The sequence below is a fragment of the Nomia melanderi genome, chromosome 3 (assembly GCF_051020985.1).
Source record: "Nomia melanderi isolate GNS246 chromosome 3, iyNomMela1, whole genome shotgun sequence".
In the NCBI taxonomy this organism is placed as follows: domain Eukaryota; kingdom Metazoa; phylum Arthropoda; class Insecta; order Hymenoptera; family Halictidae; genus Nomia; species Nomia melanderi.
The window spans coordinates 7,354,963-7,380,741 of NC_135001.1; the positions used below are offsets into that span (position 1 = coordinate 7,354,963).

General features: G+C 44.3%; 2 protein-coding genes across 15 annotated transcripts in view; one reads left to right on the forward strand and one right to left on the reverse strand.

The window, feature by feature from the left end:
• The first annotated feature begins 362 nt into the window (after positions 1–362).
• On the forward strand, positions 363–5,521 carry LOC116430754 (leucine-rich repeat-containing protein 58). Its single transcript, XM_031985301.2, has 5 exons — positions 363–690; positions 2,408–2,921; positions 3,488–3,704; positions 4,101–4,290; positions 4,365–5,521. The coding sequence occupies exons 2-5, from the start codon at positions 2,449–2,451 to the stop codon at positions 4,526–4,528; spliced, it is 1,044 nt and encodes a 347-aa protein (XP_031841161.1). The 5' UTR covers positions 363–690; positions 2,408–2,448; the 3' UTR covers positions 4,529–5,521.
• LOC116431418 (glycogen synthase kinase-3 beta) overlaps positions 5,157–25,779 on the reverse strand; it is a 106,419-nt gene continuing 85,796 nt past the window's right edge. For all 14 annotated transcript variants that reach the window (XM_076365921.1, XM_076365920.1, XM_076365926.1 and 11 more), the window contains one exon: positions 5,157–8,307. In XM_076365921.1, the coding sequence (XP_076222036.1) occupies positions 8,051–8,307 (257 nt within the window). In that variant the 3' untranslated portion in view covers positions 5,157–8,050. The remainder of the gene's footprint in view (positions 8,308–25,779) is intronic.

Here is a 25,779-nt window from a genome sequence, read left to right on the forward strand (position 1 = left end):
GACCAACTCGTCCACTGTTGTCATTACAAAGAATGTATATTTATTCATTACAGATTATTCTTATCCAACGGGAAAGTTGATTTATTACAATATGATTTATTTCGCGAAACGTTCCTTTTTATTTTTCACTTCCACAAACAAATACTACTTGATTTCGTAGCCAAACAATACACAGTGCTTTGGTTGATCGAAAGGTCCTACCCTATTTGAAACATATATTTCGCTGATCAGACGTTACTGAGCCTGGAGCGAGATCCGCGCGTAGAAACGTAGTTTTTTCTTGCTGGATTCAGTTCCCCTTAGCGCCGGAGAATCGAACAGGCAGCATCCGGCACGGGGGTCACTCATGGTGTTACCGTTCTCCCGTACACATGTTTCTCGCGGTGACGGCCAGTGCACGGCTCGCCCGCGATGGCGTCCGCAGGCGCTCCCGAGCCCACTTATAAAGGGAACTGATAAAGCCAGATATCGTTCAGTCTCGATCCCCCGCCAGCTCCGACGTATCCCGGCTCGATCGCGCGTCCCAGTTTTCTCGTGATCCGTGAGGCGAGCGTGCCACGAGGCTACGAAATCAGAGCGAAAACTGCCGACGACCGCGGAACCGACGCACACGAGCGCGCGAAACGATAGGGGCACACAGGAACCTGGGCAGAGAAGGGGCCCCAAGCTTTCCGCTGTACCAACGACGAGGTAAGCAACACGATCAGCGCGTCGTCGACGTGCAGCGTGGCAATTTCCAATAGGAAACCTCCAGCGAACCGAAGAAACGAAATCTGAATGTTGCATTTCAAACGGGGAAACGGGTTGAAAAATTTGGTACCGCTTGTGGGGCCAAGATCACCGGAAGTCGCACGAGTGGCGCCATTGTGGGGACGTTTCGAGGCGGGGTACGGTTGAAAATCACTGAGTTTTCATTTTTGGGAACAGCTCGAATGGGTTTTCGATACTCCAATTAAGCAGATCTTCGAAAAGTCGGCTGCAAAGTTGTTTGTAAGTGTTCCGTGGTGACCCTGACTGCGACTGTTAGCCTGGCAACGCTGATTTATGGAGCTCGCGTTTGATTTTTGCACCGTGGTATCGCTGTATTATGTATTTTGCTCGTGCTTTCGGTTATATATAGATGCCTTTAAGCGCCGAGACTCGTTTAAATGTTTGTAATTGTTTTGTAATCAAATACTGTAACCGATTCGAAGCTTGTCGACGACGCTCAGATGATTTGACTAACGAGTTTGACTTAATTGGAACTGCTTCATAGAGGCTACTCCACTTTCACGCCACCGCGCGATTGCAGCCTTCGTCATGCCAATGCCACGTCCGTGAACAACGCATGAAAGATGCATTACCGGGAGGGCAACGTCAAAAGTGAAAACACACATTATCAATAACGATTCGTAATTTTCGTCTTCGATCTCATGATGTAACCCGCGTGTAACAGGACCGGTCCGATAACTCGTAGACACGTGCACACGTGATTCTTGTTTTCGATGCGTCTCAAAGTTCACCACGCTCGTTCGTCTGTGGCCCAGATTTCCGGAAAACCATCCGAGATAACCAAAAATACAGAATATTGTAATCTCTTTCGATTACCTCCCTCGAATAGCGTCACTTTGGGTCGCTATGAACGTCGTCATATTTCTCCGGGCCGTTTTATTCATTTCCATATCAGTATCAACTCCAAGATTTTGTAATACGCTTCTGTGTACATTTCTTTCAAATGATCTCATTCAATCTTGTTAATTTAACGTTCATTTCGTCTGAGATAACCGATTGTTGATGGAACGAATGAGTGTTTTCAACGCTGCCTTCGGAAAACTAGGAAAAATGAGCAAAAAGGAGGTACAATTAGAAGTCTCCGCGATACGAACAAACTCGGTGCGGTGGAATGCACTCGCTCGCACGACCCCTCGTTCACCAAGAATTTATCTGCGTAGCGTTGCTTAATCGCAGCGACTTGAAACGCGCCGCGACGTTTCGAAGCGAGATCGATGATTAATGTCATTCGATTCCAGTTATCGCAGACAGTCCGCCCGTAGTCCGCGAAAGCGATGGACCAGCGGACATGATAGGCGATCGGCGCATGGGCCGTTGAAATATGATTTGCATATTCCAGAAAGAGAGCAGGATAGTTATAAATAAAAAACACGGACTGTGATTTGCAAACGTCACTGGAACACAGTGTTTGCGCGTGAAAGATAAGCCCGTTGACGCGAAGGGACAACGCTGCGAAAGAAGTTGGCGTTTCACTGAGTTCACAGCTTTGCGCCGCAGTAACTGTTTCTCGGGGCATTTCAAACGAAACTGTTCGGTTAACCCGATGAATAAATGTTGTTGCGATTGCAATATGAATAAGCCTTATCATTTAAATCGCAGGGGAGGAATATTATTTGCCGTTGCATCGATTTTTCAGACCAAGAAGTCGTCCAGGTCACGAGTAGCTCGACGAATCCAATGGAGAACTACACCTCGGACTCCAGCGACTCGGACTCCAGTGCAAAGACACTGGACCTGTCGTACCTGATGCTGGACACGCAGCTGCTGAACGATCATTTCCTAAACGCGAAAAGCCCCGAGCAAGTGGACACATTGCTGCTCAACAGGAATCGCCTGACCAGCATCCCGATCAGCATCATCCGTTTCACCAACCTAAATACGCTGTCCATATCGAACTGCGGTCTCCATCGGCTGCCAGACTTCCTAGGCAATTGTCCCTTGTCCTGCTTGCTAGCTAAGAATAACAACCTAACGAACGACTCGCTGCCCAAAAGTTTCGAGAACCTGGTGGGTCTCCGCGAGCTGAACCTCAGCGGGAACCGGCTGACGGAGTTTCCCGAGCAGATTCTCGATCTAGCGGAGTTGAAGTATCTTTACCTGGGCGGTAATCATATCACCGAGGTCAGCAAGGATGTTTGGAAGCTGCAGAGGTATGGCTAATGGGATTGATCCGCGTTAATCTTTGGAAAAATGGAACGTGTACAGGGAGCTAAGTGTCTTTCTCGGTTGATAGAGGATTCTAGCTTGGCGCCGGTTGGTCGGGCCAGGTCGTGCCACCAGCCATTTTGTTTTCGGAATTGTATATCGTGCGCGCAACAACGGGACTCAAAATATGTGAAAGTCTTGCGTAAACTGTTCCTGGAATCTCTCATCAACCGATCCGCTCTATCCCTCTATTTCCCTGAACTTCGAGAAGTGAGTCTTATCGAGTTGTCACATAGAAACTGCACTTTTACGAACAGCTTTATCGCGGAAAGGTCACAAACGTCGTCATCCTTATCAGTTTCCTTTTCGGGCAAAACCCCGTTGGTCGTGGTCCGACCGGATGGGCGCGAAATTCGCTTTTTCTTCGAACCAGTTGGAAAAATACTTTCTTGTGTCCGGAAAGTGCGCTTAACCCGTTCCCTCTCGCTAATCAGCTTGTCCGAGCGTGAGTCAGCAAAGTCTCGCTGAGACGCAGTAACATTATCGTCTAAATCGTGTTACGCGTTTCTAGATTGCACGTGCTGTCGATGGGAGGCAACAGACTGACGGAAGTGCCCTCGACGCTGGGTCAGCTGAAGTGCCTGCAGGCCTTGGTGCTCTGCGACAATATGCTGGAGAGTCTGCCCAGCTCCATAGCCAATTTAAGCAATTTGAAGTCGTTGCTGTTGCACAAGAACAGACTGAGGACACTGCCTACCGAGATTATCACCTTAAAGTGTTTGACCGAGGTAGTACTTTTAAAATTACTGCTGGACCGTTTAATACATTGACCGTCGGAAAGATTGACCAACAAGAGTTAACGCTCTGTAGACATTCACGCGCTCGCAGCTTTGCGATAAACTTTGAAAATAAAAAAATCTACAGTCCAGTCCTCGTGATAGTTGCTTTGTTTATCTCTTTCGAATAAGTTGCAGCTACCTTCGGTTTATTCAATATCATTATACGAATGATGAACTATCCGTGTTAATGTATTCCACCATTTTATCCTTTGTATCTTAATTAAGTATCAGTTTCATTGAAACATAATTTAACTCTCAACAATCGCATATAGGTATGACATTAGTCATCAAACGTCGAGAGCAAAGAAAGCAGTGAAACTCAGAATATAATTTATCTTTTCTCAGTTATCCCTGAGGGACAATCCTCTTGTAGTGCGGTTCGTGTCGGACATGACGCACAATCCTCCGTCGCTGCTCGAGTACGCTGCCAGAGTGATCAAAACCAGCGAGATCAGGTACGACGAGGAGAACATACCGAGGAACCTGGTGGAATATTTGAACAGCGGCCATCGATGCGTCAATCCGAAGTGCAAAGGTTGGTCACTCGGACTTTCAAGCGCCCATCGACGTACAGATAACCACGAGTAACCGGTATCCTCTGTTTTGCAGGTGTGTTCTTCAACAATCGCGTGGAACACGTCAAGTTCGTCGATTTCTGCGGCAAATACCGTTTGCCGTTGCTGCAGTATTTGTGCAGCAGGAAGTGCATCGCGTCACGGGACGGGGACGAAGTGGTCAGCGGAGCGATGATCAAGAAAGTTCTGCTTGGCTGATCCCTGCTGACTGTTCTTTACCTTGAAGATCTGTCCAAGCGTAAAAGAAGCTAAGAGTCGGGGATTGATCCGAGGACGCAGACTTCTTTCGATTGGTTCGGATCTTCAATGGGGTTTATCCGAGACTGCGTCCTCTTGGAACATATTCGGTTGTCACGAGGATCCTTGGCAAGACAAGGGACCCGTAGAGACGCGCGACAGCGTCGTAAACGAGAAACATTCGCGCTGAAACGGATTAGGAACACTCGCACGGACAACGTTACTTTGCTCAACCATCAACGGATCTCATTGGATCAATATCATCGATATAAGAACACTTATACGGAAAATATGTTTGTTCTAACAACTGATTGTATGCGACGTAATGGCGGCTCGTAAAGGTATAAGGTTAGGAATGCGTTTCAAGTTTCCACGAATTCTTTCGAATCTTATTGAAAGAAAAGGCGGAAGCAGCTTTTTGGTTTGTAAACGCGGCAAAACCTGGAAGATTTATAAGTGCGAATATCTAGGTGAAAAAGAATCTCTTCACTGCCATCTAGAGTAGTCGCGGCCGGCGACGAGAAAATGGCGACCGTTCGCCACTTGTTGTTCTTCCTGGCTATGGATCGCGAATGAAACCGCAGGCCCGTTAACATTATCGTTTTATTGTTAAATAAACCACAAAATGTACAATAATAATATTATCATCATATAGAGCCCCGCAAACAGAGGCGGTCGATTCTCGCTTAAACACATACCATTAATATTCTACAATTACCATATCGACTATGTGTGTTCTGTGTGTGAGACCGTGTGAAACTAAAACACATCCGAGAAAGTGAACGTAGTAGCGAGAAATACGCGCGGCGACGGGCACGCGAAGAGCTGCCCGCCACGTACCCGTTGCAATTCATTTAGGATCTCTCATAGAACATCGTTTTAATAATTCGAATAATCGGTGTGTGACGATCGTAAACATAGCAATTGTAATAAGAGTTCGCTACTTTTTTCCTCTCTCTCTTTCTCTCTCTTTCTCACTCTCTCCCCCTCTCTCTCTCTCTCCCTCTTCCCCCCCCTCTCTCTCTCTCTCTCTCTCTCTCTCTCTCTCTCTCTCTCTCTCTCTCTCTCTCTCTCTCTCTCTCTCTCTCTCTCGCTCTCTTTCTCTCACAGATTCTCTCGCATTCTCTCCCGCTCTCTCACTCTCCAGCTTTCTCGCCATCTATATCCATTCGCTTCATCCTCCACGTCCCCGTCTCCTCTTCTAATCCTTAATCATCCTTAAATCGCCATATAGTGTCGCCTGTGTTAATTACCTATACATACATATACATATTCATATATATGCGCTCTGTATTTATACATTACATACATATATATGTGTGTACATGCTTCAGTTTTTGTTTTTCCTCGTTTCCTACATCGTCACTACATCATTCGCACATTCACGCGCCCTCTCTTACTCTTTCCTCCCGTCGACTTCACTCTCTCTCTCTTTCTTTTCCTCTCGATCCATCCCCTCGTCACCGTAAACATATCGCGGATCAAGTCGCTTCGACGGCCGCTCTCTCTCGCACACGAGACACAGAAAAAGAGAAAACCTACGTCCGTTCCTCTCCATTCGTCGGCCTCTTTGGATCAGCGTGAATTTATCTTATAGGCGTGTGTGTATTTGTGTTTATGTGTGTGTGTATGCTTCTCACGGTATTCACTAGACGCTACACATATCGCTTACTCCCTTATTACACACACACACACACACACACACGCACACGCGCGCGCGCGGTCTTTTTCTCTCTGTGTATCTCTTACTCATCCTCCTGTTACTCACGCATCTGCCGTTGGCTCCTCTCTCCGTCATACACTCCCACATTCTCTCCCTCACTCGCTCTGTTTTTTTCATTTTTTTTTTGTTAATCATTTTTATATCTTTAACTGCGTCGTAAATATCTTCTTTACGTATTACTATGTATATTAACACAATTTTTCCCTAGTATGATACAGTCGTAAGTAACGGCAACCCTCTCGGTATAGCGTGGTACAATTTTGGCGCGAACAGTGCTGTCGATGATTCTTTAAAACCATGTGATTATAATGGACGTCTTTGCTGGTCGAGAAACGAGGATTAAATTCGCAGCGTCGTCGGTTACGGCGTCGACGGTTCCTTTTCATCCTTTCTTTCCGCCTTCACCCTTTCATTCCTCTCTCTCTCTCTCTCTCTCTCTCTCTCTCTCTCTCTCTCTCTCTCTCAAACACACACTCTCTCTCTCTCTCTCTCTCTCTCTCTCTCTCTCTCTCTCTCTCTCTCTCTCTCTCTCTCTCTCTCTCTCTCTCTCTCTCTCTCTCTCTCTCTCTCTCTCTCTCTCTCTCTCTCTCTCTCTCTCTCTCTTTCACACACATATTCTCCCTCACATTCACTCTCTCCTTCGAAACAGACACGACGCTCGGAACTATATAAACAGCCATCGACTATAGTTTAGCATAAAAGGGGAGGGGGTGGGCGTGCACGCTCGGCGGCTGCTAACGATTGTTGGCACGCGGGCTCCTCGGTAAAAGCGCTTAATTAGTCGAGCAATCGACCGGAGTCAACCGATTCCCGGTTTCAGCAACCGTTGACTTCGCCCGGCTCGCGGCGGTGGCTCGATCAAGCGTGTTCAACGATCACTATAGTCGACTTACAGTCTAAGGGTAAGCACTCGTAGGGGGGGGGGGGCCATCGACTATAGCCAGCGAAAGGGATCGACGGGGCGTCCCAGTTTCGTAGTCTACAGGTACCTCGGGTTCAAAGGACAGCGCACGGAGTCGGTTCGTCGACCGTATAGTTGCCGATGTAGTCGGTATATTCGACTGAACGGCCACGTCGATCGGCAAAGGTCACGGTCGAGACCGGGGACACGGTCAACTGGTTTAGTCTCTATATAGACACATCGATCTCAACGGGTGATTATAATCGACAGCTTCGAAGGAGGATTACAGTTGTTTATAGTTGCTTCTAGTCGACTCGGAGAGCCCTCGACCGTGGCTTCGCGCACTCCGTCGGGAACGGACTATAGTCCATGGCCATACCGAAAGGGGCAAGATCTTACTCCAACAGACGATGGTGAGCTCTCATCTGTATCGTTTACCGTGCTATAGTCGGTAGAACAAATATAGTGACTTTCTAGGGTGTCCACTCGAGTGGTCTGTTTAAGCCATGTCATCTTCCGCGCTGGGACGCTCGTCTCTCATCCCTCGCGTCGGTGAAAGGGATCAAGCGCGGGACGAACCGTTCTGAATGTTACTCTCCCGTTACGTCGCTCTTGCCCAGCCATCTTGGCTTCGCTAAAATAGACCGAAATCGGACGTTGCGTCGTTTCAGGTTAATCGAAGATCAATTAAACTTAGTGGAATGATAGAAGATCGCAACGATACAACGCCCGATCGAGAAAGAGCCGTCCGCGAGATCGAAAACGGAAGCTAGAGGCTCGTCCCTTAGCGTCCTCCGTCGACCGGTTCGCTCTCGCCCGTCCCGCGCGGCTCGCGACCATCAACGACGCCCGAGAACAATCATATCTCCGCGTCCTCCTCCGCCACCACCACCTGCTCCTCCTCCTCCTCCTCCTCCTCCTCCTCCTCTTCCTCTTCCTCCTCCTCACCGTCATCATCATCATCATCCTCGTTCTCCTTCTTCTTACTCTTCTCCTCGTGGCTCCCGTCCGTCGGGTTCTCATCCAGCTTTTCCTCCCGCCTCGTATCCTCCATCGTGTCTGTGCTTACCACACTGTCCTCACTTTCGCATTCTTTTACCGTGCTTTCTCTCGCGTCTGAACCAAGAAAAGGAAATTTTCTAATAGACACCCGTGACGGTCAGAGATGAGGGGTGGCTCTGGATGGATGGCGGTGAACGAACGGGAGCAATCACGGAGTATCGCTGGATGGTCGGGAGGGGAACGATAAAAGAGGATCTCGTGCGAGAATGATTCGAGACGATCGGGTGCGCTACACTTCCGGCCGGGGTTCTTGGTTGCTGTTCCCCTTTTTTTTTTGCCCCATTCTTTATCGTTACTGATGAAAGTATACGGACGTGAGAGTACCGGCGCGCGATGATGGCGATGCGATCGGATCCGGCTTCGGCACGGTCTCTCGTTGCGAGAACGGACGGGCAGACGTGGGCCCCGGGGTCTCGCTCAACGAGGGTGCACGAGATGAAACTGAATTTCGTGTGACGAGATTATGTGGTTCTGGCGATCTGCATTTTTGGTTGGTTGGTTGGTTTGTTTTATACTGAGGACAAGGGGTGCTATGAGGTCGGTTCAGTGGTGTGTCTGTAAAGAACGTTTACACCGGTCCAATCGAATTTGACCGCGCCGTCGAGCTCGGCTCCCTATTACTGGAGACACTACCAGCTGGGTCACGTGTGAGTGTGCCTGAGGTCTCGATCACGAACACCGATTTACCGACAGAACACTTCTGAAGAGGATGTCCTATAGGCATAGCCCCCGAAACGGGAGCTCTATGTACGAATCTCGACAAGAAGGTTTGCTAGGTCTATTAGTTGTCCTGAAATTACCGTTGCAGCGCTTGCACTCTTGCCGATTTGTCATGGGAATCGCGGCAACATTCGCGAGGTCGCGAGCATTTTACGGTGCGCCGTGTTTGGAGGATCGTATCCGTGTGCTTGATAGGATTTTCGTTCACTGTTACCATCCAGTGTGACGAGGATCGAATTAATAAACCAGCGATCCACTGTTCGCTCAGCGAACTTGCCGCAGTTTCTCAAACGTTTCTTCTTTCAAAATGGCGGAAACTGTATAATCGGAACGAACGGGCATAGGTTCGAAAGAAATTGTGGATCATCAATACATTTAATAAACTGACGTTGCTCAGAGTATTAGATTTACGAGTAAATATTCTATTGCTTGTCGCGAAGTTCGTTGACCACAATTTCTTCAAAATGGCGGACCGTGTCGGCGGCCGAGCGGCATTCGTACGGGGCTTCGAAGGAAACAGTGGACCGCTTGTTAGAATTGTTTATAAACGAACTTAACCGTGGATAACATTTCTTAAACGATTCTATTTCGATCCATTTGATTAGACCGAGGCCAAACACGGCTCGGAAATGTTACCGCGTCGCGATCGTGTTCCCCGCCAGTCTCTCTCTCTCGAGCTCGTTTCTTAGCGTAATTCCTAAAGGCTTAGGAAAATAGTAGAAGTGTATTAAGTATTGGTCGTCCGCGACGTTTAAGACCCGTTCCGTCGACTCGGATAAGACGCGACGAAGTACGGACAGAATCGCCTAGTGGTGCAAAAGTAAAAAGCTTATAAAAATTCGAGTCGTGGAGCCTGCTCCAGACTCACGGACAGTTGTCTTCGTCGAGAGTTCCCATGAAAATCCGAAAGCAGTGTGTATGTGCAGCTATTGGCCTGCACTTTGTTTTCCGTTGAAATGGAAAACTGTAGGCGTACAATGTACTGCGCGTGAATAGAAAGAAGGCGCCTGGAAGGAACGCGGGTCTGATTAGTCAGAAAGCAATTTGACCCTTGAACACCCAATTTCTCCCGGTACGTATGCTGACCACAAACTTCAAGTTACATATTAGATTCACTCCAATTTCGTTATAAAGATAAAATCAATATCATTTGATTCCTCCCTAATGCTTCCCGTTGACATAAAGGAATCACAAGTTTAAATTTAAATAAGTTAGTCGATTTTAATACCGTCTTCCACCAATCTAGTCTGTTCAACATTTTATCTGCAGCCTAAATGAAAAGAACCTCGATTCACAAGCGTATTCAGTCTCCATCATGCGAGTGTTAATTAAGTTTCACGCATTCATTATATCTTTATTTTAAATATCGGTACACGTGCGATCGTATGAAAACAGTCTAATATATCATTGATCAACGGTTAACGGTAGTCAATCGATGACGCGAACGAAACAAAGGAACCCTCAACCCTTCATCCTCCCAGGTGCCAACTTTCTATCAAGACACGGTACACAGAGTATCCGCGGACGACGTCCGTCAGTCTGAACTAGGCGTTAGTCGGTAGCGTGATCCGGGATGATAAGTTCCTCCTTGAAGTGACCCGAGTAGACGCTCGCCATCTTCGTTCCGGCGAGAAGGTAAGCTTGTCCTCGTTCGAGCTGTGAACTATGAAAAACAGCGCGACACGCTGAACGGTGCTGATAACGGGGGAGCTAAAATGCTCGGGTTTATTTTCGGGACTCTGAGATCTTCGTATCACTCTTCTACCACTTAACGGCTAGGTTTCTGAATGCTAAGACGCAAAGTTCTTGTATCATTCTCTTCGCGAGACAAAAGAACTGTGCGTCTCTATACTTTGAAAACAATCCAAACCAGAAAAGATGAACACTGACCAACTAGGGCAAATACATCTGAGCGGTTTACAGGAAAACGTCGCAGCTGCGATTCTTTTGGAAGAATAGAGTCGTGAAGTTCTATCTTACGAATAGAAGAATCAGAGGACTTTATATCCCTGTTCTTTCAAAAGAATCACAGCAACATTGTTCTGCAAACCGTTTATACGTACTCAGTTCAATTGCTCAACATCTGTCCTCATCGAGTTTTCGACAAGAATTCGCTATTCGCCAATAGAGTTGCATATAACCAGATTAGAAACAAAATACACTGTGACAGCGTTGTTCTTTCCAGCTAGTCGTCAAATGGTGGAAGGACGACAATCAAGGCTCGGACAACCCCGTGTCGGCCGTGTCTTAAGCCTACGCCTCGTGCCGACTGCACGAGTACGACTCATCCGCGACAAGGATCAACGAATCGCGTGAAACCCAGCTATCGTATGGTTCTCTCTTTCCACAGTTTGCCTTTTTTCGCGACGAGATCGAAGCTTCGCGCCGCGATCCAAGCGTTTCGTCGTTTCCTCGGCCTTGTCGTGGTACGATTTAGAAATGGAAGTTTATCCTAGAATTCGAGGGGTAACGCGGAACAAACACGGCAGCCTTGGAACTTTCGTTAGAGGGAAGAAGTTCGATCGTTCGATATCGTGCATCCAGGTATGAAAGTGATTTTCACAGGTGAAAATGATTAACTCCGGTTTTTCAGAGTTCCCAGATTTAGCCTCGAAACGGTTAATCAGTTTGTTACGTGTGCGACTTCATCGAATTCGTCTACTTTCAATTCCAAGAAGTTAATCATAGCAGCGAGCACTTTGAAAAGCGTATAGCTCGTGTTTCAGTGTGTTCTTTCTTTTCAATTTGATGAGGAAGTTTGAAGCGGATGCAACGAGTCTCAGGACGTTTGTTCTTTCAATAAGATTCCAAAGGTACTGTACTTTCTTCCCCGTTCGTGTTTCGTTAGCCTCCTCAAGTGCCTCCGCGAAGGAGGAGAGGTTCGCGCAGACGGGAAAAGTCGCGTGTATCAAAATCGGATATAGATCGCCCTCGCTGGATCGATTCTCCGTGGTAAGGGGTCTGTAGAAATGAGGAAAAGCGTGTATAAAAACCGCTTCGAATTGACTTGCGTTAGTGGGTGAACGTCGATCGACCTTGAACACTCCTCCGTTGCTGGTTACCGAAGCAGATCTCGTGAATCTCACTGTAGAAACCAAAAGAAAAAGACTGAACGCAATCTCCTTAACCCTGGAGCTATTAAACAGATCAAAAAGACTACAGAATGATTATTTCACAAGCATAGAAATTTAATGTGATATCGATAATAATCGATACGAAATTAAAAAATGTAATCTAATTTTTATAAGAAAGCATGAATAAGTCACTAGTTCTAGTGCTAAAATAGTACACTCTCGTTCATAAGAAAAGAACTTCAAACATTTGAAAAATATTTAATATCCCCAAAGAAGAACCTCAAATGTTCCTCGCTCCAATCAACACAATGCGTGCCGGGTAATTTTCAGAGAACTGTAACGATGGCGATTTTCAGTAAAATCAATTTATATCATTATATGTATATATGAACAATTCAGATATCATATTATTATGTAACATATTTTAAATAGATAATCAGTTTGAATCAAATTGCATATTTATCTAATGCTGTGGTAATTAGCAAAGTTACATAGCTAAGTGTCTTTATAGAAAAACGAGATTTCTCGTTGCCAGCACACAATCTGTTAACTTCAAAAAGAGATCCAAAGAACAGGGTGACATAGAATCATTGATTCTGTGATCACGAGCAACAGAATACCGGGGTTTCTAGTACCTTTTCTTGCCCGGCAAACGAGCAACCGGAAAAGTGTTCAAAGGCGATGAGAACGCGACAGGCGGCTCGTACTCGTCGAAAGAAAGATCGTCGATCGAGATTTTCGTATCGTCAAACCTGGTTACTTTAATCTCCGATATCATTGGCTACCTACGGAACGGAGGCGTGATAGAACCGAGATCGCAACAAGCCCAGGGAGAACGGTACAAAAACGAGATCACGCGTCGTCCGCGTGGAAGGTCGGTACAACGAAACTGCGATCGTGAAGTTCAATACGAAATTTCTTGAAATACGTCGACGATCTCCCGCCGAAATAGAAAAGGGAGGAAGCATTTTCTCCGCAAATGCATCGAACGACTTTCAATGGTTCTTTTCTCTTTACCTCTACGAATTTCGTATTAAACCACTGTTATAACTGTTATAACTTGAAAACATGCGTCGTAATAGAAATATCATGAAATTATGCCGCAACGAAACGAGGTTACAAATATATGTGTGTATATATATATTTCCTTCAACTATTCGTCGTGTCTACGAGGCTAATAACTAAAAATAATACAAACTCGAATGATAAACTACGAATCGAGCGTTCTCTCTCTCACACACGCACATTCTCTCTCTCTCTTTCGTGAGTACAAACGAACATGTGCGCTGTCGGCATTGTACTCTCGCCGCGATCGTTCGACGTCCGGCTCGAACGGAACGTTTTTCTCTGTTTTCAGGCGTCTTTCGTAGTAGCAAACGGGGTAGTGGTCCATCTCAAGAGTTGCCGTAAAACCGGCAGAAAAAGGATAGTGATTGGTTGGCTAAAGCCTAGCCCACAGTGAGAGACCATCGAGTGGATCAGAGTAATAGTGGCTATTATTTCTGAGTTCTGGGGAAAAATTGAATACTAACGTTATCATTACTGATATTAATAATCAATATTATCAATGATATTGTAATATCAGTATCGAGTTGATCTAAGAACAGTTGACAAAAGTTCCTTTTTCTAGAGACTTCTGAAGGAGTTGGACCACTACTATTCTGAGCCGGTTGTCCGTGACTTGAAACAGTGGATAAATGATGTTTCCTGTTACATTCAGTTCCATTCTAATGGAAAACAAAATAAGGACTTTTGTCCATAAATTGTTTCAAGACTCTTGGTTTTCTCGATGTTTCCAAGCTATTGTACAACTGAATCATTACTGCGAAAGTGACTAATTCCACAATATAATTAGACTTAATTTGATTAAATTACACAAGTAAAGAATCGTTTGAGTGCTTAGTACTAAAATATGAAGACACTGAGAAGAAGAGTTAGTCATTTCGAGCACATGAATCACTCAATTGTCTCTCGGTCCGGGCTAAGCTTAACGCTCAAATGACCGGCCATTTAATTTGCAACTGTACCTACGCAACTGACGGGCACGGCCGATATCGAACTGAAATGAAACGGCGTGCTCGCAGGAGACAATCTGAAACACGCTCGTTCAACGAAGACACCGGCGTGGCGAGTGTACAATATTACAAATTGCAAACGTGCAATACCGGTCGTTTAGCGGGGGCCGAGAAACATTGCAAAAATGCAATGCCGGTTATTTAAGTGTCCAGAGAGACAGCTCTGCTCGGAGCGTCGTGGATAGCTCTCGACGCGTTTCTATCCCGTTCAATGGAGCAGTGGGTTCTCATCGGTTCAGAATCTCCGTATTATCTGCTTTCGTCGCGATACCTCGATAATTGTACAGTGGCGCCTCGATAGTTGCTCGTCTTTAAAATGTGGAAACTATGTCTTGAACGTCGTTCTCGTCGATCCTAAGTATCGGATTGAGGGGACGTTCGAACGACGAAGAAAAACGTCGATGCCTCGATAAATGCTCGCGGTTACCTCCGTCGGGAGAGCAAGAATCGAAGCACTGCTGCGCATGATGTATTCCAGCCACTTCATGTATACAGAGCGAGTCGTTTAACATTACCACCTATAGTTTCCTCGTAAACTGCTTCATCGTATGAAAACAGTGCTTGAAACGAAACGTGATTTTGTGTCGGGCAGATCAACTGTAATTTCGTCAATTGCGGTTTTCAGCTGTTGACACGAAACATTCGTTTGGAACACTTTTTCACGTGGCGAACGGTTAGTGAACAGGTTTCAATGGTGAAGTCAAACGAATCGCCGTGTGCATTTCTCGAACGAATCCGATGGAACGCAAAGGAAATGATCGGTGGCCGAACGAACGATATTTTTAAGCCTCCTCGGTCTAAAGAAATTACAGCCTCGCGACGATCAGTAACAGCTTCGCTCGGATACTCTGCAAATTTGACGTATATACATATGCACACACACGCATACATATATGCATATATATACATATTAAATTAGTTTTATTAATCTTTCTTTACACAATTATTACACTTTATTTACTAGATGCGTCGAAATGAGTGCGACATGATGTAAATTTAAAGGTAAAAAGAACAGAAAAAGGAACGTGATGCTGGTTGTTCACAGTTATATCGGTATTTGCTTTTTTTCTTTCTTTCTTTGCGATGGTAACGGTGGTACGATGAAACGTGTGTCAGTGTGTCAGTCTGTCTGTGCGGGTGTGTGTGTGTGCGCGTGTGTCTGCTTCTTTGTCAGTGTGTGTCGGGCAAAAGTGACGAGCGCAAGAACGCTCGACAGTGTGTGTACGTCTGCATGTTCATTTCTCCTTTCAGCCTTCCCTCTGATCGGTTCTCCTTTTCTCTCTTTACAACAATGCAGCAATTGTTACCCGTTAATCGCTATCATTAAAACTAATCTGCGTATTTTTTTATATATATTTATATATATATATATATATGTAATTTATATCTATTTATGTATTTATATATATAAATATATCGATTTTCCATATTTTACACGGGCGCTCCTCCCACACGGTTATTTTTTCATTCTCCGAACGCGCGTCAATGATTTAGGGGGGCGGGACAGGGATGCGGTACCGGAACAACGGAAGCGGAAACGCGAAAAGAGAAAAGGGAAACGAGATCGGTCCGCGAAATCGAATTTTTTTTTAGCTTCTGGCGGCACGATTCGCTGTTTTCTTACACCCACACCTCCCCGCCCACACCCACACGCCCATTCGGCCGTTCACGAAAACAAGTCTTTTCGTCGGTTCTCTTGTTTCGTCATGTATGTAGTATATTTCCTCCTTTCGTCTAAACTCAGCGTTTATACACACAAATCGTCGGTCTCGGGGTAGCGACCTGGCTCAAAGAAGAGAGATATCTTATATGTATATATGTACGAAGCGTGCGTCGAATGTACAAAAATCGGCGGAGTGAATTGTACAAAGTCACTACACGATCGGCCTCGGGCTGCCCCGTTACGGCGAGCCGTCCGTCGAGTCCTGTGACGTATTTACGATACACAATATGTATACATATACGTGGTTCACATGTATATATACTCGAGCGTGGTTTTCCGTTTTCTTCCATGTATGTATATATGTGTATAAGACAAAGAGATGAAAAAGATCAGAAATTGAAACTGAATCGACGAATGAATTTTATTATTTAGTAATAATTACGATAAATAACCAACAATCTATGTTCAAGCCGTGCGATTCAAAATTCCCGTTAATACGTAAATTGTATACATATATATCGAAATAATCTCTTCTGTTCTCTCTGTGTTTTCCCTAGTTCTCCTCCTCGTTTACTGTTATTGTTATTATCATTAATCATTATCATTACGATTATCGTTAATATTATCGTTACCATTAATTATCATTAATTATTATTACGTTCTCTTTTTGTCTAGGCTTGTTCGTTCGTAGCTAGATTCGGGACCCGCGTTGTATCTCTTCCTCTATCCTTTCATCTACACGTTCCTTTTCCGACCGCCCTAAACACGTCTCTTCGAATTTACAATCGTTACAGCGTGTTCTTATCGGCCTGAAAAAATTCGAAAGAAACGCTGCGTGATTAGTCGGAACGCTCGCATCCCTTAACCAACCGCCGTTCTCCTCTCTTCCGCCCTTCGACGCGCAGGCACGGCTCGAGCCGACTCTACAAACTTACACGTTTGGCACGCTCCGTCATGCGACAATTTGTAAATACACCTTGCGCGAATGACGAGCATTCCTTTTCCCCTTCGTTTTCCTTCTTTTTTTCTTTCTTTCTTTCTTTCTTTCCCTCCTTTTCTTCGTTTCTTTCTGTTTCGTTTCTCTCGCATGATCATCCTGCACAGGTCGCCCGATGTTCTACGGTTTCGCACACAGCGTTATACCGTACGGGTATTTTTCAAATAAATAACGCGTGTTTGAGATGCGTTTCAAGGAGAAGGGTCGGAGTGTGAAGAATGTGTCGGAAACTAAAAATGAGTTTGTGATCGGCAGCTCTTAGCGAAATCTCTCTGTCACCCCCTGTTTCTCTTCCTTTCTCTCGCTCTCTCTCACGCGAACAAAGAAAAGAAACGAAAAAGGAAACAAGAAGAAGACTCTTTTTTCGTTTTCTCGTGAGAATCATGTTATCGGTCCGTATAAAAAAAAAAAAGAATGGAAAAGATAGAGCAAAATAAAACGAAAAGGAGAAGACAAAGAAGATGAAGAAGAAGAAAAAGAAGAAAAAGAAGAAAAAGAAAAAAAACAGATTTACACAACTCTCACGTCGGGTTGTGAGGATGAAAGAAATAAATTCACATGGTTTCTCCTAGTAATGAGGTAAGATTACTGAACAAGAAACGTGGTTAATTGTTTAAAACTTAAGTTATACGTGTATATATATATACACATATATCTCATCAACATTCATAAAACTCTAAAACGAATACTAAGACCTCCCGCTCTATTTCTCACACACGCGCACGCATTCTTGCCTCGTTCTCGTCTTGTCTCTCTCTCTCCCTCTCACCGTCAATCTCACACTCTCTCTCTCTCTCTTTCTCTCTCTCTCTCTCTCCCTCTCTCTCTCTCTCTCTCTCTCTCTCTCTCTCTCTCTCTCTCTCTCTCTCTCTCTCTCTCTCTCTCTCTCTCTATCGTCCACTCGCTCACGCTTCCCTTTCGATTCCTCCCTTCCTCTCTCAAACGTCTATCTATCTTCTTTTATTTTAGCGTCCCGTCACTGCATCGTTTCATTTCTCTCCTTTCCCGTTTAATACCCCGCGAACATGTTCGTCTCTTTCTCGAGGACAACAAAAAAATGGAACGGAACCGGTACTAGACTTGTTCCTTTCCGTCGGTAGCCATCGTTCTACGCTTCTCCGCGACGCAATGATATGTAGATGTGTGTATTATGGGTGGCTCTAGGTCGCACGCATGTCCGAAGCTCCAGCTGCACAGGGTGAAACGAAATGTTTGCATGCTGTCGTAGTGTTATTCTACAACCTCGGTTTCATGTAGATTGTGGTAAAGACGCTGCCGTAAAATTCCATTTGCTCTTGAAAAATGAGAGTTGACATTTTTTATTGCGCCATCGTATTCTACTTGTCGCGGAGGCGGATAGTCTTAAGGGAACCATGGGTCAAAGATGAATGGTTTCCTTGTAAATTGCTGTTGAACTTTCTGATACTATATTCCGTCCCTTAGGAGAATGCGATTGACACTGATTATCGAAAAGGACACTTGATATTGTGTTCCTTTACTTTCTCGAAAGTAACAACTTTCTACGAAATGCAACAACGATTTACAAGAAAACTATTCACTTTTTATTTATAGTTCCTTTGAGACTATTTGCCTCCGCGATGAGTAAGATACAATGACACAATACAAAATCTTAACTCTTTCTTTCAAGGGCAAGAGGAATTTTGTGGCAGTTTCTTCACTACAATCTACATCGAGTTGAAGGTACAGAGTCACGCTACGATAGCAAAGTGCAAACGTTTCGTTCCATTCTGTACAAACTCGTTATATTTATATACGTCCCAATTTCAAGGTCCACGTTGCCCGGAGTGAACCCGTGGTTCTGGCTCATTGACTACAGTATTCTCATCTCATCTGTTACCAGACTGTGGACTTTATTTATCGCTGAACATTCAAGGGAACAAAAGTGTCCAAGGATCAATACAAAGACATTGGAAACCATTGAACATCTGATTCTTGTATTCAGATTATTGCTAAGGTCTAAAAAAAAAAGAAAAAGAAGAAAGAAAAATCTTATAACAGTTTATTAAACTTCTTGCTTTACACTGAGTTTTGGAAGAATGTATACGATTGTCTAAAATGCATAGAGATGCATAAAATCCACAGTTTATATTGTACAGTTTTATGTTTCATCTTATTCCTGAAATAATATCTTCTTCAAGGAAAAGCGACATGTTGCTTAAATTAAATTTAAAGGTTCGTCAAATCAATCGAAAAAAAGGTAGTACGCAAGGAGAGAATACTGTGCGCAAAAGTGGATTATCGGAAATCGAGCCCCGTGGACTGGCGCTTCGGACATACGGCGCGCGCGCACGTGAAGCGATTCTTTTTAACTCTGCAATCGCGCACAAAACAACAGATTTATTAAAGGCCGATTGAAAGGTTCCGTTTCGAAACAGAGCAGGTAAACAGCTGCTTTTCAGATATTGAAGAAATCACTCAGTAATAAACCGGTTTTAAGATTATACAGAATAGGAGCGGATACAGAATTACATACAGACGCATCAAGTTACGGTTTTGGTAGTATTTTACTTCAACGGGATAGCAATGACGGCGTATTACACCCCATATATTATGCGAGCGGCAAAACGAATCCGGCGGAAGCCAAGTATGCTAGTTACGAACTAGAGGTACTAGCTGTAATTAAATCTTGAAGGAAATTCTGTGTCTATTTGTTAGGCATTCCGTTCAAAATTGTAACTGACTGTCGGGCTTTTGCACTTACAATGAACAAGAAGGACTTGTGCGTGCGTGTTGCCCGACGAGCGCTTTTATTAGAGGAATCTGAATATGGTATCGAACACCGACCGGGGAAAAATATGTTACACGTGGACGCTTTAAGCCGTTATCCGTTGCCGGAGAGCATGTTGATTTGCGAAAGCGACAATAGTTTAACAGCGTACTTAAAAAACGCTCAGAGAGAGAGGATGAGGGCGTATTGAAACTCGTACGAGCGATGGAGAGCAAACACGTATCGGGGTATAATCTAAGAAACGGTATTTTATTTAAAGATGTAGATGATGATCCGAAAATCATTGTCCCGCGTGCGATGCAAACCGAGGTCATAAAGCGGGCGCATGAGGTTGGACATTTTGCAGCCGGTAAAACAGAATTATTAATTAAACGCGATTATTGGTTCCCGAACATGAGGCCGAAGGTAGACAAGATCGTTCACAATTGCGTTAGTTGCATTTTGGCCGAGCATAAAAGTGGGAGACCCGAGGGATTCTTGCATTCCATAGAGAAAGGTGAGATACCCCTCGACACCTACCACGTGACCATCTGGGACTATTACCCTCGACAGTGAAAAGCTATAAACACATCCTGGTGGTTGTGGATAGTTTTTCCAAGTTTGTTTGGCTGTATGCAACCAAAAGCACCACTACTACCGAGGTTATAATCCGACTCAGTGAACAAGCGGTAGTCTTCGGTAACCCGAGAAGAATAATTTCGGACCGAGGCACGGCCTTTACTTCTAATGAATTCAGGGATTATTGCCTAGAGGGAAAGATAGAGCACATAACCACGACCACAGGTATGCCAAGGGGTAATGGTCAGGTAGAAAGGGTTAATCGCACATTGATCCAAGTCTTAACCAAATTGTCAGCCCCTCACCCAGGCAACTGGTATAAATATTTAGAAAAATGTCAGAAAATTCTCAATTATACAGTAAGTCGAAGCACAAACTCAAGTCCATTTAAAATCATGTTCGGTGTAGAGACGAAGCTACAAAATGACACTCAGCTTAATGAACTTTTAGAAAACGAATGGGTCACTTTGTTTGATGAAACTTGAGGAGAACTACGAAGTCAAGCGCGTGAGAGAATTGAACAGGTTCAGCAAGAAAATAGGAATACATTTAATAAAAAACGTAGAAAGGCCAAAACATATAAAGAAGAGGATCTCGTAGAAATTAAGCGAACACAACAGGGGCCAGGGTTAAAACTAGCATTCAAATATTTCGGCCCTTATAATATTAATCGAATCCTGCGAAATGACCGTTATGTTGTGCTAAAGGTGGGAGAATGTGAAGGCCCACAGCGAGCGTGCGTTGCGTCCGAAAATATGAAACCGTGGATTGACAAGGGCGATTTAGAATGCAGCGAGGAAGAAGACGTCACTGCGGATACCTGAAGTCAGGTATCTTTCGTCAGAACGGCCGAGTCTGTAGGGTCTTTTTAAATTGAGTGAAAGTTAGAATGAGTCAGAGTGGATGTTGTAAATCACTGAACGGATGAGGTCGTACGCCTGCAAAACTGTTTGGAAGAACGTGGAGTGTGAAAGAAAAGCATGCATGCGATCGGTGTCGTTTGGCGTCTAAGTGGCGCCGGGATGTTTGGTAAATAGCGTGACTGCGTTTGGAAAATCTTGAGTAGCTGAAAGAATGCGAGGAAGAGTGTCTGGAACTGAGCGACTGGACCGTCAGAAAAGCGTGTACGTGACTGCGTGAATTTTGACTATGGACGAAAGATGCGAGTGAGAAGGGTGCAAGGGTGAAAAAAGACAACGAATGGGAGTGTGTATGAAAAGCGAGTGGAAATGCGTGCCCGGGCCCAGTTGAGCGTGGTCTTTTGAGCGAGACATAGAGTGGGACGTTTTGAATTAGCGAGTTAGCGAGTCAGCGAGTTATAATAGAATAAAGTATTTGTCATTGTTATCTAGCGAGTCTAATTCTTTCTTTTTATTCCTCACCACGGCAACACGTGGGATTTTAGTAAAATTAATCCTACAATATTATTATTAATATTAATAATAATAATAATAATAATAATTCTAGACAAACATAACATTTAGAGATCAGTGTTTTTAAAAAATAACTTATCTTGTTGTGTTGGTATATTGTTTTAGTTACATTTGAGAAACGTAATCATTAGACTGTTGACAGCCTCATCGATTAGATAAACCACTCGCCTAAAACAACTCGATCTTCTTATTCTACCGTCCTCGCTGTCTGAAAAGGTGATCTGTAAGGTCTACCCTTCCCATCGTGCAAAAATGGGTGATCGAAGATCGTTATCCGAGAGACTCATTCAGGCCAGAAATAAGGGGGTCCCATCCATTGTGGCCAACTTCTCACGGCTAATGACAGCATCCTCGGACGCACTCATGCCTCTTACTCTAATTGCAACGGGTGATGTCCTCCATGATGAGTTTAGGAATCAGGTTAATGCCTTCACATCTTGGCACGCTCGCCCGCTTATTGCAGAAGCTATAGCAAATCAATGGGCATTAACCTACGGGGCGCGGGGTGCGGATCAGATACTTGCGAGGGCATATGGAGAACCAGTGGGCACATCAAATGCTCGAAATCTATCGACTGTGGGAAATAGAGATCGTGCCAGAAGAAGAATAATCCGCATCTTAAGACAGACGCCACGAAATATTAACGAGTTACGATCATTAATAACAGACATATTAAGGCGTTGTAGAGCCGCTAACGACTTTATGGCAGACCACGATGAAAGCGCGTACCACATTCCGGGTGGTGTCGAGGTTAGCACTCGGACACTTGCATTCTATATGCTAAGGGGGCAGATAATACCAATCACTGCCTTTGCTGATGAGAGAAGTCGTGTTGCTTGGACAGAACTGGGCATACTTGATCATCATTTCGTAGATCTTGAGAATATACCGTTCGATATCGACCCCAACTATGGAGCTGCTTGGGTCGCTGCAGAGGACGGCTCACTACTTGGCTACTACGAAGGCAAAGCAATTCAAGGAATGGAAAAAACTAGGGGAATGCTAGGTGGTGCCATGTTTTGTTACCTCACTGCATTAACAAAGGAGTCAAATGTAACTCAGGCATGGGTTCAAAGCCGTAAGAAACAATTTCAGGATAGGATCCCAGGCATCAACTTCGATGTATACATATCTGAGCCAGTTGTTAAACACTTCTCGAGGATGTACACTCAGGTGGACGTTCAATGGGAGGATGTCTACCGACAGCTTGTGGCGTGCTGGTCCATGTTGCTAGTCCCAGAGGGAGTATCCTTGTCATGGATCATCGAACAAGCGAGTAATAATAACGTCACATGTCTCACCATGATAACCGATGTAGTCACCAAGCTTCAGTTTTTCGATGTAGACCTTCTCATTGAGAGAGGTGTTCCTAGAGACAATTTCAAATCAGCTATGATTTAAGCTAGAGATTTACTGCGCAACCCCTTTTGCTCAGTAGTGAAGCCAACAGTAAACATAAGGCAATATCCTGACCTGGCATATTTGTGCACATATATCAAGAGAGACCTGCTGCGAGATCAGGCTTTCACCGGATACAGAGGACAGGCTAGTTTCATGTGCGCCCGTACAGAGGCGGAGATAAGACAAATAGGAACAGCGATTTTTGAGATATCCAAGGAAAGGACAGGAGCAGAACTCATACTAAATGGCCTATACATGAGAAGAGCTCATATACCAAATGCAACATTTCGAGCTATAGGGGATCAAATGTTCTCTATCCCTGTTGGAGATGGAACTCCAATTTTGGGTGGAGAGGACGATGATGCTGTTGAGGATAGATGCAGACAAAGAAGGCGTTTCAATGACGACCAACGCCATGAACGTGCTGGCTGGCCAAGGCAAGCAATGGATCTTCCTGCAGGATCCAGAATGGTACCCCGACAAGAAATGTTCATATATCTAGAAGAGACGTATTTACGATACACAATATGTATACATATACGTGGTTCACATGTATATATACTCGAGCGTGGTTTTTCCGTTTTCTTCCATGTATGTATATATGTACATATATGTGTATAAGACAAAGAGATGAAAAAGATCAGAAATTGAAACTGAATCGACGAATGAATTTTATTATTTAATAATAATTACGATAAATAACCAACAATCTATGTTCAAGCAGTGCGATTCAAAATTCCCGTTAATACGTAAATTGTATACATATATATCGAAATAATCTCTTCTGTTCTCTCTGCATTTTCCCCAGTTCTCCACCTCGTTTACTGTTATTGTTATTATCATTAATCATTATCATTACGATTATCGTTAATATTATCGTTACCATTAATTATCATTAATTATTATTACGTTCTCTTTTCGTCTAGGCTTGTTCGTTCGTAGCTAGATTCGGGATCCGCGTTGTGTCTCTTCCTCTATCCTTTCATCTACACGTTCCTTTTCCGACCGCCCTAAACAAGTCTCTTCGAATTTACAATCGTTACAGCATGTTCTTATCGGCCTGAAAAAATTCGAAAGAAACGCTGCGTGATTAGTCGGAACGCTCGCATCCCTTAACCAACCGCCGTTCTCCTCTCTTCCGCCCTTCGACGCGCAGGCACGGCTCGAGCCGACTCTACAAACTTACACGTTTGGCACGCTCCGTCATGCGACAATTTGTAAATACACCTTGCGCGAACGACGAGCATTCCTTTTCCCCTTCGTTTTCCTTCTTTCTTTCTTTCTTTCTTTCCCTCCTTTTCTTCGTTTCTTTCTGTTTCGTTTCTCTCGCATGATCATCCTGCACAGGTCGCCCGATGTTCTACGGTTTCGCACACAGCGTTATACCGTACGGGTATTTTTCAAATAAATAACGCGTGTTTGAGATGCGTTTCAAGGAGAAGGGTCGGAGTGTGAAGAATGTGTCGGAAACTAAAAATGAGTTTGTGATCGGCAGCTCTTAGCGAAATCTCTCTGTCACTCCCTGTTTCTCTTCCTTTCTCTCTCTCTTTCTCTCGCTCTCTCTCACGCGAACAAAGAAAAGAAACGAAAAAGGAAACAAGAAGAAGACTCTTTTTTCGTTTTCTCGTGAGAATCGTGTTATCGGTCCGTATAAAAAAAAAAAAGAATGGAAAAGATAGAGCAAAATAAAACGAAAAGGAGAAGACAAAGAAGATGAAGAAGAAGAAAAAGAAGAAAAAGAAGAAAAAGAAAAAAAACAGATTTACACAAATCTCACGTCGGGTTGTGAGGATGAAAGAAATAAATTCACATGGTTTCTCCTAGTAATGAGGTAAGATTACTGAACAAGAAACGTGGTTAATTGTTTAAAACTTAAGTTATATGTGTATATATATATACACATATATCTCATCAACATTCATAAAACTCTAAAACGAATACTAAGACCTCCCGCTCTATTTCTCACACACGCGCACGCATTCTTGCCTCGTTCTCGTCTTGTCTCTCTCTCTCCCTCTCACCCTCTCCCGCTCACCGTCAATCTCACACTCTCTCTTTCTCTCTCTCTATCGTCCACTCGCTCACGCTTCCCTTTCGATTCCTCCCTTCCTCTCTCAAACGTCTATCTTCTTTTATTTTAGCGTCCCGTCACTGCATCGTTTCATTTCTCTCCTTTCCCGTTTAATACCCCGCGAACATGTTCGTCTCTTTCTCGAGGACAACAAAAAAATGGAACGGAACCGGTACTAGACTTGTTCCTTTCCGTCGGTAGCCATCGTTCTACGCTTCTCCGCGACGCAATGATATGTAGATGTGTGTATTATGGATGGCTCTAGGTCGCACGCATGTCCGAAGCTCCAGCTGCACAGGGTGAAACGAAATGTTTGCATGCTGTCGTAGTGTTATTCTACAACCTCGGTTTCATGTAGATTGTGGTAAAGACGCTGCCGTAAAATTCCATTTGCTCTTGAAAAATGAGAGTTGACATTTTTTATTACGCCATCGTATTCTACTTGTCGCGGAGGCAGATAGTCTTAAGGGAACCATGGGTCAAAGATGAATGGTTTCCTTGTAAATTGCTGTTGAACTTTCTGATACTATATTCCGTCCCTTAGGAGAATGCGATTGACACTGATTATCGAAAAGAACACTTGATATTGTGTTCCTTTACTTTCTCATACGAAATGCAACAACGATTTACAAGAAAACTATTCACTTTTTATTTATAGTTCCTTTGAGACTATTTGCCTCCGCGATGAGTAAGATACAATGACACAATACAAAATCTTAACTCTTTCTTTCAAGGGCAAGAGGAATTTTGTGGCAGTTTCTTCACTACAATCTACATCGAGTTGA

Bases quoted from the DNA above. Each gene is read 5' to 3' on its own strand.
- LOC116430754 (XM_031985301.2), top strand. From the start codon at position 2,449: ATGGAGAACTACACCTCGGACTCCAGCGACTCGGACTCCAGTGCAAAG. The intron at 3,705-4,100 runs GTAGTACTTTTA...ATCTTTTCTCAG, and splicing joins CCTTAAAGTGTTTGACCGAG to TTATCCCTGAGGGACAATCC. The intron at 4,291-4,364 runs GTTGGTCACTCG...TCTGTTTTGCAG, and splicing joins CGTCAATCCGAAGTGCAAAG to GTGTGTTCTTCAACAATCGC.